The 16,466-nt window shown below is 45.2% G+C and overlaps 1 protein-coding gene across 5 annotated transcripts; it reads left to right on the forward strand.

Moving 5' to 3' along the window:
- The first annotated feature begins 52 nt into the window (after nt 1-52).
- On the forward strand, nt 53-15,479 carry EDA2R (ectodysplasin A2 receptor). 5 transcript variants are annotated; one of them, XM_080989880.1, is made up of 9 exons: nt 53-156; nt 2,002-2,125; nt 4,331-4,441; nt 5,922-6,100; nt 6,840-6,925; nt 8,123-8,287; nt 9,880-10,026; nt 11,518-12,029; nt 14,907-15,479. In XM_080989880.1, the coding sequence occupies exons 2-9, from the start codon at nt 2,078-2,080 to the stop codon at nt 14,991-14,993; spliced, it is 1,335 nt and encodes a 444-aa protein (XP_080846006.1). In that variant the 5' UTR covers nt 53-156; nt 2,002-2,077; the 3' UTR covers nt 14,994-15,479. The 5 variants fall into 5 exon arrangements, with proteins under 5 accessions (XP_080846006.1, XP_080846008.1, XP_080846005.1 ...); XM_080989882.1 differs by having other exon boundaries at nt 91-156; nt 2,007-2,125; XM_080989879.1 differs by having other exon boundaries at nt 118-277.
- Nucleotides 15,480-16,466: the final 987 nt, after the last annotated feature.

Consider the following 16,466-nt stretch of genomic DNA (forward strand, 5'->3'; position numbering starts at 1 on the left):
CTCTTCGCCTTCCATTGATTGGTCGGTAAGCTCCACCCCTCGGGTGCGCAGTCTGTATAGCGGCTCAGCTGTCAGCCAATGGGAGAGCAGTCTCTCTCTATTTGTCTCCGCCGCGGGATGCAGCAGTCCGCAGATATATCCTTCGCTGCTGTTCAGGTAAGCGTTCAGTCTGACAGGTGTGCGCCTGGGGAGCTGCGCCGCACCACCTTCAGTCTCTGCCTTGGGGTTGGTTCGGTTTGACTTCGAGGGCTGACTCGCTGGTCCTGCGTGTCCCCAGGTAATCGGGTACGAAGGGCGCCCGCGGGTTTACAGGACGTGTACACGGTGCTCTGGCTGAGACCCCGTCGGGCGCGTCTAGGCATATCGCCACAGCCTGCCTGCCTGTCTTCGCGTGGGAAGGAGAGACGGAAGTTTTTGGCTTTCCCGGTTTCTAGACGGGGAAAACAAGCCGAAGAAGTATGGGGAGGGAGCGGAGTTGCGGGCAGGCAGGAACTGCTTTCATAGAATCATAGAAATGAACAGTTCGAAGGGACCCAAAGACCAAATAGACAACCCCGTGCAATGCAGGAAAGAAAAAAGGGACGGAGAAAGGAGCCTTCTCGACATCCCTCACTTTTTAAGAAATCTATCCCGCCCCCGCCGCCTAAAGCTGGGAGCCCGGCCAGGCTTCTTCGGGAATCGAGCCCTGCGCTGCAGGCTTGGAGGGCAGCCACGCGAAGGGGAGATGAAGCGGGTCCACGTGGACTCCTAGAGGTTGGGCTGCTGGGCAAGCCCGGGCTTGCAGCGTTGAGTCGGTGGAGGAGAGGGTCTTAATCTTTCATTCCAGGGAACTTATTGGCTTTCTGGCTCTTTGAACCCGACAGGTCGGATCCTGGAATGACAGATGGTGGGGTTTAGTTGACAACAAAAGCGCTCACCACGAATTTGGAAGCCACGGAAGCAGAGCCAAGAACTGTGTTTTTTTTCGAAATAAAAAAATTCCTTCCTGTAGCACCTTAAAGACCAACTAAGTTAGTTCTTGGTATAAGCTTTCGTGTGCATGCACACTTCTTCAGATACACTGAAGTGTGCATGCACACGAAAGCTTATACCAAGAACTAACTTAGTTGGTCTTTAAGGTGCTACAGGAAGGAATTTTTTTATTTCGACTATGGCAGACCAACACGGCTACCCATCTGTAACTGTGTTTTTTTTTGTGATTGCAAGTTTTTAAAAACTGTTTTAAATATTTTTTTAAATGTAACTTTTGTTGACGTTTTAAAATTATTAGAAAAGGAAAACAGGGAGATTATACCAGAAAAAGCATGATGTAGCATCAAGGTTTTTTTACTAGACCCTTTGGAAACTTAAAGTTTATGGAATCCCCACCCCTCCAAATTAGGCTGTCTGCCAAACACTTTGAGTACCAATATTCCAAATGAATACTGCATTTTCCTGTTGTGACCTACCCTGGGACCTAGGGTGAAGGCTGGATAATAAATTCGTAACAACATGTCACAGGAAAAATGAGATAAATCCTCAAGGCCATGATTGTAATACTATATCATGCACTGTAGATTGATAGATAGCTTGGTAGTGAATGGGAACTAAACAGTTTCTCCTTATCTGCAGTAATAGATGTGAGTTTATTTAAACTGTGATCTTTACCTAAATTTAAAAAATGCAACCAATGCATGCTTTGCTCCTTCCTGGCTTGCTAACTAATTTTTTAAAAACTCTATTTTTATGAAAGATTTCTTGGTTTACAAAAGTATGTGCAATGGCTCTTTTTTCAAGTTACATTTTCTACAGATCAGTTTCATTTGTTGAGACTTGCTAACTAAAATTTGAGCAGGGATTAAGAATGGCACAGCTATTTGTGATGCTGAAAGTTGTTTGTCACAACAAAGTTGCTTTGTATCTCAGGGTGCAAGAGACTTTTGGGGGGGGATCACCCTGTCTGGGAAAAACCTTAATTCTTAATTCTCTCCCCCACTTTTCCCCCTTTTTGTTCTTTCATAGTTTAGATCCTAAGGAACGAAGTTCACAAGGGTGCCTGGCCAGCTACATTTCTGACTGAGGAACTGCTGCGTTAGAGATGAAGAAGGAAGTGTGGCTGATGCTTATGGTGGCGTTTGTTGCCAATGTAAGAATCTTCTCCATTGTTATCTGCTCCGTTGCATAAAACTCTCTTGCGCTGTCAAGCTGAGGGGAGGGCAAGTGTTTAAATCTTCATTATGGGAGTTACAGAGCACAGCCTCTAATGATTAGAGAAATTCATAAGAGCTAAAGCTATCAGTGGGCTAGAATATCGTTTCAGAGGTGATAAGCTCCTGAAAAGCCAAAATAAGGTTGTGGTGCTATAATCTCCCCCCACCAAACAACCCTGGGAATGTCCCATTTAAACACAGTGGAACTCACTTCTGATTGGAGATGCATTGGATTACACCGCAAATGTATTAAAACTGTACTAGGAGGAGGATGGGGATGAGTACTTTTATATCCCATGTTTTCCTCCTAAGGAGCTCAAGGAGGAGTACATGATACTCCCTGTTCCCTCATTTATTCCTCTTATCCCAAGCCTTTGGTTTGTTATCATGCCATGTATTTTTGTGTTTTTAAACATTAAACCTGTTATGTACTGAAGTTCTCACCCTGGGCCAGCAGGGGGATACTGTAGATAGTTAAGCAAATGAAGGATCGAAAAGTGACGTCAGTGATTGGATAGTTTTGTATGCAAATGATGGATCGAAAAGTGACGTTCAGTGATTGGATAGTATTAGAAAATGGCAACAGTTGCATTGTTCTGGAGCTCTATATAAGCAGGCTGACTGAGCTCCTCAGCCTAGTTCTGTTCTGGCATCTGAATAAAGAAGAGCTGTTTAAAGAATCGCTGTGTTGTCTGACATGTTCGCCCACAACATAACAAAACCACTCTGTGATCCTCTAATGGAGAGCAGTATATAAATTTCATATCCTTACAACAGCCCTGCAATGTAGGTTAGGCTCAGCGGCAGTGTCAACCCAGGGTGTGGCAGCCATGGAAAAGGGAAACATCATTACAAAAGGCCATGAAAAAAAGAAAACTTCCAGTATTACAAATCTTATACAAATATACTGTGGGATCACATTTGAAATGCTCCGTACAGTGCCAATTGCCTCACCTAAAAAGGATGTGGTAGAGATGGTTCAAAAAAAGGGCAACCAAAATTATCAAGGGGGTGGAGCGACTCCCCTGGGAGGAAAGGTTGGTGTGTTGGGGACCTTTCAGTTTGGAGAAAAGGCAAGTACAGTGGTACCTCTGGATGCGAACAGGATCCGTTCTGGAGCCCCGTTCACATCCTGAAGCAAATGCAACCGGCTTCCGTGCATCTGCGGGTCGCAATTCACCACTTCCACGCATGCATGTGATGTCATTTTGAGCATCTGCGCATGTGTGAGCGGCGAAACCCGGAAGTAACGCGCTCCGTTACTTCTGGGTTGCCACAGAGTGCAACCCGAAAATGCTTAACCTGAAGCTATTTCAACCCGAGGTATGACTGTAAGAGGGAACATGATTGAAGTTTATAAAATGGTACATGGCATGGAGAAAAGTTCTCCCTCTCTCATAACGCTAGAAGTCGTGAGCATCCAATGCAACTGAATGTTGGAAGATTCAGGACAGATAAATGGAAGTCTCTTTTCATTCAGCGCATAGTGAAACTATGGAACTCAGTCCCCTAGGAGCCAGTGATGGCCACAAACTTGGATGGTTTTAAAAGAGGATTAGTCAAACTTCTGGAGGGAGAAGACTATTGTTGGTTAATAGCCATGATGGCTCTGCTCTGCCGCCATAGCTGGAGGCAGCAATGCTTCTGAATGCCAGTTGATGGAAACCACGGGAGGAGAAAGGGCTCATGCTCGTTTCCTGCTTGTGGGCTTCCCATTTGGGCATCTGGTTGGCCACTGAGGACCAGATGCTGGACTAGATGAGTCATGGCCTGATCCAGCAGGGGTCTTCTTATGCACGTAATGAGCTGGGTGTTCTTGAAGGCAGGACGTGTATAAAGTGCCCCTTTTGCAGGTCTCCAAATAACTGATATTCAGCAGTACCATGGTTGTGGGGTTTCCATCATTATGCACCAAGAGGTGTCTCTTGCAGTGATTTGGAAGTTTCTGTGTGCAACAGGTTCAAGCAGAGGCACTTTGGGAGTTTAGGAAGTTAAGCCCTAAGAAAAAAGGATTGTTGTGCTGGTTTTTGTTTACTCCGTTTGCAATACAATCATCCAGGTCCCTGGGAAAGATCACAACCTTAAGCTAAGGACAGATGCAAGTTAATGCAGACCTTTAGAGGCTCTTTTCCTTCTGACAGGTACCACAGTTGCCTGCCAACCCACTCAAATGCAAACAGGATGAGTACCTGGACGATCAGGGGAGATGCAGCCCTTGTCTGAAATGTGGTCCTGGAACGGAGCCTTCCAAGGTAATCTGAAGCTGTTCAGGGCTGTCAATAATACCTTCTGGGCTTGGCCCCCTCCGCTCTGGGCAGCAGCATAGTGTGGGTTGCCAGCACCTGGGACGGGCAAGTCGGTGCCAGAGTGCTCCATCCCACTGGAGCCAAGTGAGGCTGTGCTGCACCACCTACCCACAAAAGATGGAGCCCAGCTCCCCATGGGCCTGAGTTGCTCTGCCACCCACCAGGGTGGGGCAGATATCCCTGTGGGAGTGCCTGGTTGCACCCCCTCAGAATTTTGTGTCTGGGACCATGCCCCCCACCACCACACACACATTACACCACTGGCTGTGGGATGCCGGTTAGAGATTCCTGGTGTAGAAGATTTTTTTCAATTGATCACTCCAGTTATGATATTGGAGACAGCTCTTATTTGATTGGAATAGGAACAGCTGCTGGGAACCCACATAAGTGGAGTCCACAGATCTATAAATCACACTGGCTTATACAGAGGCATTCCCTTGAAGGAATGGGTTTCTTTTCCCGGACATCGGTCCCTACATATTTTGTGGTGAGCACATAAGATAAAGTATTGACGTGTTTTCTTGGTTCCCCTAAAGAGTCAGGGTCATCCCTTGCTGTAACTGATAAAGGAGAGAGCTTGTTTGTGCAATTGTGTCCTTATTTTGCTTTTGCTCAACAGCTCAAGTTTTACGCATTTTAAAATGCTCTCTTTTGAAAGAACAAAAGGGGGGGGTTGAGTCAGTTTTAAACTTGCTACACAGAAACCCATTCCTTCACCCTCACCTTAGCTTTGCAAATGGGTAGAAATTAAATCATGTCCTTAGAGGAAATGCAGGTCTGGATTATTAGAGCTGCATTCAGCAGGAAGAACAAAGTTTCTACTTTCTATTACTGGTGTAATCTGTTAAATGGAAGCGTTGTTGATGTTGTTGTTGTTGTTGTTGTTGTTGTTACTATTACTATTTTTATTTATTTGTTTACATTTGTATCCCACCTTTCCTCCAAGGAGCCCAAGGCAGTTTACGTACTACTTCTCCCCATTTAATCCCCATAACAATGTTTTGAGGTGGCATAGTCTGGGAGGCAGTGACTAGCTCCCAAGGCCATTCCGTGAGCTTCCAGGCTGAGGTAGCATTTGATCCCTGGTGTCCCAGGTCCTAGTCTAGCACTCTAACCAGTATGCCATACCGGTTCAGGTAGAAGACCCCTAACGGATGCAATGAATTCGGATCTATTTACAAACTGTGTTTAACCGTGTCATTTACATTGTATAATTATTGAATTTTTATTGGGTAGCAGTAGGTACATGGGGATTGCTTGTTATATGTATTTTAGAAACGGATAGTTAAGAAGAAGGGGAAAAAACAACTTAGAAAAGGATGCCAAACCTTCTGCCTGTGGCATTTCATCTGGCTCTTTTTTGGTGGGGGGGACACGGTCTCAGGCTGCAGCTACAGTCAATGGCTTTGTTCCTGTGTTTCGACAGGAGTGTGGTTATGGTGAAGGGGGAAGTGCCCATTGTGTTCCATGCCCGCCCAGGAGGTTCAAGAACAACTTGAGCCACCTTGGCTGCAAGCCCTGCGTCTCATGCAGTCTCCTCAACCGGATCCAGAGACACAACTGCTCCTCCATCTTGAATGCAGCCTGTGGAGAGTGTTACCCTGGGTAAGTACAAGGTGAACTCCAAGAGCAACACAGGACCTGTGAAACTGGCATTCTTACAAGTGCCACATAATACCCATTTCACATTTGTAAGAATTCAATCTTTTAGTGCAGCAGCACCAACACTGGAACTCCTTGCCTGTTGACATCAGAGGGACACCTTCACTGTACTCTTTTCAGCAGCTGCTGAAAACATTTTTGTTTAGGCAAAATGTCCAGATGCTTAAAAAGTTGATGTCTGTTTTAAACCGTTGGTGGGTTTTTTTTTTTTGTTTTTTGTTAATTGCTTATTTTTATCTTCTAAATGTTTGAAAGAGTTGTTTTTTTGAAGATAATTATATTGTTCTCTTCGTGAACTGCTTTGAGGTGGTTGTTTTTCCAGTCAAGCAGTGTATAAACTTTATGAAATAAATAAAAAATTCTCATCAGAGTAGCTCTGTCCACTGGTTTGTGTTTTGGTGCAACTGAACATGAACTGGGTGCATGGTGAAGCATTCGTCCAATTGATTCACCCAGCATTGGATGTAGTAATTGTGCCTTGGGAACAATTTGAGTGCATGGATTGGTCCTTAGCACTGCAGTGTTGAGGGACACAGAGAGCCAGTGTTGGAAAAATACTTAAACAGCAGCAATGGGGGCTTTGAGCTAATGACCACTGCACAGAGCATCCTCTGTCACTCAGGTTCTTTTGGTACATATGGCTCTCATAACTTGTCTGCTCCATTTTTCTTCCTCTTGACAGTTTCTACAGGAAAATTCAAATTGGAGGGGACAGGGCTCAGGAATGCATTCCTTGCACAAGGCGGACCCCCTCCTCTGAGCTAGACTGTAAGTACCTGCTAGGTCTTTTGCCCATCTGTTTCCCCCAATTCAGATTGCAATTTCATCATGCCACTTCATTCTAGAACTGTTTCAACTGCAGCAGCGAGGGAAAAAATGCTTTAAAAGAAAGAAGTTCCATACTAAGGGGGTGGGGGCAGGGAACGCAAGATTCTACAATCTGTATCAATTTATGCACGTATTTCAAATTTCACATTTTGCATAACTTATTCTGCTGGTCAAGTGAAGAAATCACTGAAGTTTCACTGAGACTATAAATCATGCCCCTGGAAACCCGACTCAGACCATTACCCTCTCGCAAGCTATTTTTGCTGTATCCAAGACCACAGTTTCTACTTGTGTAAAATTATAACAGCGTTGTTTTAGAAGCCCTATCTATTTTCAGGTTACTTGTTGTATTTCTATATCCCATCTTTTTCTCCAAAGAGCTCAAGGTGGCGTATAGACAGTTCTCTTATGAAATCCCCACCACAGCCCTGTGAGGTAGTTTAGTCTGAGAAGCAGTGACTGACCCCCAACGTCTCACGCAGTGAGTTTCATGGCCAAGTGTGGGATATGAAACCTGGTCTTTTCCCAGGTCCTAGTCTGACACTCTAACCACTACGCCACACAGTACGTTGCACTTTATTGGGCCCTAACTCTCCCTTGTCCCCTTCAGTGCAGGGAGTTCCATAGATGGAGCTTGGAGCTTTTAGCAGCTGTTGACCCATAGAAGCAACACATGTCCTCACTGAAAGGGTTTTTTGCCGCCGCCTCCTCATGCCTGCAGATTAATGCACCCTGAAGTAAAGAAGCTCATCTCCTGCTGGGTGGCCCTGCCAATTCCTTCAATGTTTTGTTTTCTGCACAGTGGCGTAGCGTGGGGGGTGCAGGGGGGGCCAGCCGCACTGGGCGCAACATCTGGGGGTTAGGGTTAGGGGGCGCAAATCCACGGGTTAGGGGGCGCAAATTACTTGCCTTGCCCCGGGTGCTGACAACCCACGCTACGCCACTGTTTCTGCAAACCTTCTGAGATGGAGGGCTGCAACGAATTTCAGTTTTGCAGTCTGGAAAGATGCAGCCCCCCCCTTTTTGCATTTCCTGCCCAGTCAATATGCTTACTGAAGGGCAACTGGGATCTGTGACCTTACTAATGAGCAAACTGAAGCATCTGTGGCTGTTCATTCCTCACTGATGCGTCTGCAGGTGACTCCGAAGAGAGCATAGTGCCGGTGAAGTATCCCATACCTGCTACTCAGGACCTGCTCTTTGTGGTGCTGACCCTCACCACATTTATCATCACTGGGTTGGCACTGGTGACCGTCACCATCCTCTACTGCAAACGGATCTGGAAGAACCACTGCCAGCATGGTGAGTCAGTCCTGTGCAGAAACTCTTACTCCCTTCCGTTCCAGTGGCTGCTAGCCATGGTGGCTCTGCCTCCACAGTCAGAGGCAGTCATGCTTCTGAATAGCAGGAGGGTGGGGAGGGTCCCCTTGTGCTCAGGTCCTGCTTGTGGGCTTCCTTTTAGGGGCCTCTCGTTGGCCACTGTGAGAACAGGATGCTGGGTGAGATGGGCCACTGATGTGGTTCACTGGTCCTGCTGAGAGGTCTCACCTCTCAAGAGGTTTTTTCACTTCTACAGAATATGTTCTATTGCTTTCTCCACTTCCTTTGGCATTTCTTGCTGTTGACTACACCCTTCCCCACTTTTCTGCACCATCCTAGACAGCCCCATAATTGTGTCTCTTACCCCAGGGCTCTTTAAACTTCCTAAGTGTGGTGTGAGCAGGTAGAATGGAGAGTAGCTAGCAGGCTAGTGGGACCCAGAGGACCTATTCTTTGCACATCCCCTCTGGATGCTTGGTACAAGTTACTGCTTTTTGTCCTCAGTTTCCACATTTGCAAAAATGGGCATAATAGGTGCATATCTCGTTGGGCTGTTGTAAAAAGGAAAATGCTAATTGTGAAGTGCTTTCTATAGTTTGAGCAGTGCTTTTCTTATTATGTAATAATAACTGAGTTGTAATAAAAGAAAGGTGCTAGGTTGTCCTAAGTTACATATGTCCTTACTTTATAATAGGTAATTAATTACCAATCACAATAATAACTGGACTGGTTCTTTTCCTTTTTTGACAAGCTCTGTGGATAGTCAGAATGTGGTCAGGTGGGATTAATAAAACACACATTTGTTTTATTTACTGAATTTATATCCCACCCTTTTCTCCATGGAGCTTAAGGTGGCACATGCAGTTCTCCTTCCTCCTCACTTAATCCAACAACCCTGTGAGGTAGGTTAGACACAGAGAAACAGCAATTGGACCCAAAAGTCTCACCCAGTGGCCTTCACATGGCCGAGTGGGGATTCAAAAGTCCCCAAAAGTCCTAGCCCAGTGCTGTATCCACCACAGTACACTGACTCGCATCATGGCTATGTAGTCAAGGTAAAAAGGTAAAGGACTCCTGGACGGTTAAGTCCAGCCAAAGGTGACTATGAGGTGTGGTGCTCACCTTGCTTCAGGCCGAGGGAGCCAGCATTTGTCCAGGCAGCTTTCTGGGTCATGTGGCCAGCATGACTAAACTGCTTCTGGTGCAACGGAACACCGTGACGGAAACCAGAGCACACGGAAATGCCATTTACCTTCCTGCCACAGCAGTACCTATTTAGCTACTTGCATTGGTGTGCTTTCGAACTGCTAGGTGGGCAGGAGCTGGGACAGAGCAATGGGAGCTCACTCCGTCGTGCAGATTCGAACCGCCAACCTTCTGATCGGCAAGCCCAAGAGGCTCAGTGGTTTAGACCACAGCACCACCCATGTCCCTGGCTATATAGTATCAGTTTCTCAGTGTATGAAGACTTACTTGCAAGGCTGATATTCCTGTTTTTTTTATTCCTTACATCGCTGATGACTAGGTGTGTGTGTTGACAGTGTTTTTCCTCTGTATCTTTTTTATCTTTCAAGCGTGCCAGAGTAGTCAGGATTTATCTGACCAGGAGGAGACATTTCAAGATTCTGCCATGTCTGCTGGCTTCCCTTGCCGCACGTTCCTGTCCAACTCCTTCTCTGTAGCCATCAAGCGTTTGAGTCCTTGGCAAAGGCCACAGGAAGGTAATACTCTAATGGTGATGCTCTGAGGCCCAGAGGGGGTGGGCGGTGAAGGAATTGTGGTTTCTCCATCTTTCTCTCTCTCTCTCTGTCTCTGTCTCTCCGTCTCCGTTTCTTTAAGCAATATAGTTCATGTATCCAAATACTTAGGATCTTATTCAAACACAGGAATCTAGCATGCTTAACAATAGAACTTTCGGACATCCAATGTAGCTGAATGTTTGAAGATTCAGGACAGATAAAAGAAAAGGGGCTTCTTCATGCTACACAGTTGAACTTTGGAACTCCCTGCCACAGAAGGCAATGGTGGTCACCAACTTGGATGGTTTTAAAAAAAGGATTGGGCAAATAATGGAGGAGGAGAAAGCTATCAATGGCTACTAGCCATGATGGCTGTGCTCTACTGCTATAGTTGCAGGCAGCAGTTCTTCTGAATTCCAGTTGCTGGAAGCTGCAAGAGAGGAAAGGCTTCTTGTGCTCAGGGACTCCTTGTGAGTTTCTCTTTGCGGCATTCACTGTGAGGACAAGACACTGGACTAGATGGGCCATTGGCTTGATCCAGCAGGGCCCTTATGACCAAAAGATCGGCAGGATCATGAGGGTGAGATGCAAATGACAGCCTGCGAGAGAAGCCAACAGTAATTTGGCCTTCTTAGTTTAGAACAGGGGTGCACAACCTGCGGCCCTCCAGATGTTGTTGGGCTACACCTCCTATCATCCCTGACCACATGCTATGCTGGCTGGGGCTGATGAGAGTTGTAGTCCAGAAAAATCTTGCCGGGGGGTTGCAGTTTGTGTACCCCTGGATTAGAAGAAGCTCAAGGAAAGGGAAGCATGATCAGGAAGACCCATTGCTTTGAATAGCTTTTTTTTTTTCATTTGCAAAGGTACAGTTGAGACTGTTGCCAATTTGGGAAGGCAGAGGGAAAATCCATTGGTGTTGGGAGGAGGAATTAGCTACATAGAGATCCATGAGGTGATTTGCCTTCTCCTCTTCCCTTTCCTGGGAGACCAGGGAGAGGTGGCTGTAGGAAACCAGTGCCTTTAAATTGAGAGATTTGCAGAGGGGGTTGGGGGGGTCCTAATTTCAACAGCATTTATGAAAGCCATATTCAAATACCTGAAGAGCTGCCGCATGGAAGAGGGAGCAAGCTTATTTCCTCTTGCTCTGGAGGAGAGCATGCAAACCAATGGATTTAAATTACAAGAAAGGATATTTTGACTAAACACCAGGAAGAATTTTCTGAGGGCAAGAGCCATTTGACAATGGAATGGACTCCCTTGGAAGGTGATGGACTGTCCTTCCTTGGATGTTTTTAAGTGGAAGTTGGGTGGCCCTCTGTCAGGGAATCTTTAGCTGTGATTCCTGCACTGCAGGAAAAAATGGGACTGCATGAGTCTTCAGGGTCCCAACCTTACAGTTCTATAATTCTAAACAACATCTTGCTCCATGTTCTTAAATTGTCTCTTTTCCCCTCCCCTTGATTTTTTAAGGTCTGGCTGAAGCTGTCCACTTTGTCTCAAGAGTTCCTGGGGTTCACCGGCCCTTCCAGGAGCCCGACCGGGACTTTGTTCAGGTGATTCCTGCCAGCAACCAAGCTCCTCTGGGCAGGAGCCTTGCGGAGCACCAGCACTTTTTCAGGGACTCTGGCTACAGCGACTATTCCTTGACAGACCTTAGACAGGACTGTGGTGCAGCCCCCAGTGGCCCCCCAGTGGCCCCTGTCTCCTCATGTGCCACGGAGAGGCTAGACCACTGGCCTCATGCCCCCGTGGAGTGTACAGAGCTGGACCTGCAGAACCTCTCCACCCAGGCTGACGTCCTGGCCACCATAAGAGAAGAGAATCACCATGGGGAAGGGGCTGCTGAGGCAGGGAGCAGCAGTGGGCTGGAGCTGAACCCTACAACTCCTGAATGTCCTGCCTGCCGAGAAACAGAGGCTTGGCTCGCTCCTCAATCTTTTTCATCCTTCCAAAACCTTACAGTTGAAAGCAGGGAGCAGCCGGTTAGTCACCCAACTTCCTCTGCTCTTGAGCAAAAAACTATAGAAGGGAAAATAAGGGGCTGCCCTTTTTTTAATTATTATTCTGGCTGTTTTGATGTGCAGATTTCTATAGGCCACTTGACTGTAAAAAACCAAATTGTTTACGAAAAGAGTAAAAGAGAGATTACTGGTAAATACAGTTTAAAAAAGGGACGCGGGTGGTGCTGTGGGTTAAACCACAGAGCCTAGGACTTGCTGATCAGAAGGTCGGCGGTTGAATCCCCGTGATGGGGTGAGCTCCCATTATTCAGTCCCTGCTCCTGCCAACCTAGCAGTTCGAAAGCACATCAAAATGCAAGTAGATAAATAGGTACCACTCCGGAGGGAAGGTAAACGGCGTTTCCGTGCGCTGCTCTGGTTTGCCAGAAGCGGCTTAGTCATGCTGGCCACATGACCCGGAAGCTGTACGCCGGCTCCCTTGGCCAATAAAGCGAGATGAGCGCCGCAACCCCAGAGTCGGTCACGACTGGACCTAATGGTCAGGGGTCCCTTTATCTTTACCTTACAGTTTAAAAATAATATGGAAAATAATCAGTGATAAAATGAAATCCAGATTAAAGCTCATCTCGGCATTCTGCACATCAGGGTAGGCTTGTGTAAACAAAAATGTTTCTAGTAGTACCTGCTTGATGTAAATAGGCAGGGAGTTCTGAAGTGTAGATGTTGGCACACAAAAGGATAGATTTCTGGCAAATGCAGAGAAGTATTTTGTGGCACCTGTAACAGTTCTGGTTCTGCAAATGGCAATGGCTGTGTGGGTGAATGAATGAAATCTTTATTGTTAAAAGCTATAAGCCGTTACAATTGGTCACAATGTGTAGGATACAAATAATTAATTTAAAACTGAACAGCAACAACAGCAAAGCAAACATACAATAATGCAAAAATCACATTTACATATGTTAAGCACTCTACTTCTCACTTCCCCTTATGATACTTGTATTGGTGCTAAGCTCACAGCTTACTTGCAGCCAAGGCAAATTTTGCAACCTGTGCAGTAATAAATATGTTATTGCCAGCCAGCAAAATAGATATTTGCTCAAGGGGAGGTCGGTTGGAGAGAGAACAAAGAATGTAATCAAGGATTTTTTTTCTAGGGGATTTATATAAAGAGCATCATAACAAATACTGTTGAATATCCCCCGCATCTCCCAACTCACAGATGCAGAGTCTTTGGTACACAGGGGTGTTATTAAATCTTCCCTTTAGATATGCGGAGGGCATACACTGAAAACACAAAGCTGTAAATGCTTTTCTAAGTAGTGCCAGCATGAGATTAATAAAGTATTGCTCCGGCCCAAAAGATGTTTTATACATTGGATACCAGGATGAATATGACATCTGGGACAGTGAATGAAGGTCCCTCCATTTAGAGACTAAATAAAAATTTTCTTTGATGAGTTGTTTGACTCTGTTAGAGGTAAAATTTGATAGGGAGTCCACATTAAACCCATAATAATGGAGACTCTTTACTGACGGAGTTTGCTCAAGAGCTTCGCGGCATAGATTGCAATTGCTCTAGGAAGCATTTTTTAGGGAGCCTAGTATTACTCATGCTAGCCAACTTCAGCCAGAATAGGGCTAGCGCTACATGCACACTGGTTTGTAAGGAAATTAGCCCTGCTTCAGCTCTTAAAAAGGGGGCAGGTATACCTTTGGGAACAATCAACAGTGATTTCAGGAAAGAGTTCTGCACCACTTCTAACGGGAGGACATTACTATATCTATATCCCCAAATCTCTGCACCGTGCAATAATTGTGGCACAATCTTCTTTTGAAATACCTTAACTGTGGGGGCAACTAAACTCCCGCCCCTGACCTCCGCAAACCGTAATAAAGAATGAATCAAGTGAGAGGATTTCAGTTTAGCTGCAAGGAGGTGTGGCTTCCAGGACAATTTCGAATTAAAACCCAAGCCCAGGTATTTATAATAGCGTTGTTGTTCAATGGGTTTATTCTCCGAACTCCATCTGTGAGGTTTTCTCTTATTCCCCAAAATCACCACTTTAGTTTTAGAATGCTCGACTGTTAACTGGGTTGAGCGGGTGTACATGGTGTAAGGTGATCGTGCACATACATTAGTCCTTAGCAGGTATGGGCTTCATATAGTACTTAAATACTTCTTTGCCACTTTTCTAAAGTTGTGCTCAAAGCAAATAATGGTCCAAAGCTGAACAGCATATAAGCAACTTTGCAGGAGGTTGGACTAGATGACTCTACAGTTCTGTGAGCATCTCAGTCACTATACCTGTTAACGCTATGAATGTCAGTTGGGTTAGGCACATACAGAAGTGTTTTGGGAGGCAAGTCTGCTCCTGATTTCCCACTCCTACAGGTGCCACATGGCACCCACTCTGCCTCTGTAAGAATGGATGCTGATTAGGGACAGAGGAGAAACTTGATTTAAACCTGCCTCACACACAGGTTTCAAAACCGAAACAGCCATCCTCCAAAACCTGGACTTCTCTAGCTAAGTGATGTGTGCAAAAAAGCACATACCAGCATAAATCATGAATAAAATTGTGTGTATTGGTGAAAGTCAGGTGCAAAAATGCATTGTACTAAGAGGAAATTGTTCTGCAATAACGTGTGTTAGTCATATACAAATGGGAATAATGGGAAGAAGTTGCACTAAAACACTTGAGTTTTCCTGAGGGGTGTGTGTGTATATATACACAAACATTCAAAGTGTTGAGAACTGAACTTGGAATAAAGAGGAAACAGAATGAAACCAAAAAAGAAAGATTTGCCCACCCCTAGTGCTGACAGAGTGATGTTGACAAGATTGCCCTGCAAGTATTTCCTACTAGCTGACTTGTTTATTTTTCCCCTTATCAGGAGAGTGATGTTTGGAACCTCGTAGCCAAGACTGACGATGCCACACAAGGTGAAGAAGTGTGCACCATTTGCCAGCAGAAGCATTAGTCCAGTTGTGCTCCAATGTGACATCAGAGTCAGTATGTCATACTAGGACCTAGGAAAGACCAGGGCTGAATTCTCCGCTTGGACATGAGGCTCATGTCATGAGACAAAGGTTCTTGAGAGCAGAATAAGTAACACAAGGCCTACAAGGCCTACACAATCATTCAAGCCTGAAAACTGATAATTGTTAAAAGCAAACTGCTGAATCATTGTAATTTATCTACAGGATCACTCATTCTCTCTATAAATTTGTAGCCTGTTTGCAGGCAGGCCCAGTGTAGTATCTGTGCTGCTGTTGTAATGGGTTACTGTGAATGTAAATCTAAGGCAGACAAGAGTGGCTCCAGGACTCTAGTTAATCAGTAGTTAAGACTACGCCTCTGTGAAGAGTCAGATAGCTACTATGAGCACTCTGTGTATGCTCTTTAACTATGCTGTTTATGAACAAGTTAATTTTCTTCATTAAAGTTTAATTCTGTTTATGAAGAAGACTCTGCGTTGATTAATTTACCGCTGCGCGACAGTTCACTGGGTGGCCTTGGGTGCCAGTCACTCACTCTGAGCCTAAGCTGCCTCACACGGTAGTTGGGATGATTGAATGAGGAGGGGGAGAACCATGTACACTGAGCTCCCTGGAGGAAAGGTGGGATGATAATAAATGATTAAATCTCCAATAAGGAGCACCTGCAGCAAAACGTTGCAGTGTGTAATACTTCTATTCAGGGCTCCAACTACTTCCCCACCCTTCAGTTTTTGTTCCGCTCCCCCAAATACAGCCAGTCAACAATCTGTGGCCATCGAACATGCTCAAACCACCTTGGGGTGCTTTTCTGAGCAGGGGAGCACTTCCCCTTATTTCCACCCTCCCTTCAAAAAGTATTTTAGTGTGGCAGCATCTTGAGAATTCCCTGCCTACTCTTTTTGGTGCCAGCTAAAAACATATAGGAAAGCCTGTTGAGAAATTTAGAAAGTTGATGTGTTTGTAGTTTATTGCTGGTTTTAGCATTTTTGGATGTTTTATTCTGTAATATTTTTGAATGTTATTTATTTTGTAAACCACTTTGAGGCTTTTTAACAATCAAGTGGCATAAAATTTTTAAGATTATTTACAAGATATATTCGTGTAATTTTATGCTGCGAACTACTCTGGGATCTTCAAATGAAGGCCAGTATTCAAGTTTAATTAAATAATAAAAATACCGTATTTTTCGCTCTATAACACGCACCCGACCATAACACACACGTAGTTTTTAGAGGAGGAAAATCCGTAGGCATGCCACCCGTTGGCATTCCCTCCATATCACGCACAGACATTTCCCCTTACTTTCTAAGAGGAAAAAAGTGAGTGTTATGGTGCAAAAAATACGGTAAATAAAGTTGTTTTTTGTTTTAGCAATTCTTCGGTAAGGAAAGGGGCTTGGATGCTTGTGCTTGTGTGTGAGGAGAATGGTGCAGATGGTCTCTCCCTACCTTCCA

Source organism: Podarcis pityusensis (assembly GCF_964106645.2).
Source record: "Podarcis pityusensis genome assembly, chromosome: Z".
In the NCBI taxonomy this organism is placed as follows: Eukaryota; Metazoa; Chordata; class Lepidosauria; order Squamata; family Lacertidae; genus Podarcis; species Podarcis pityusensis.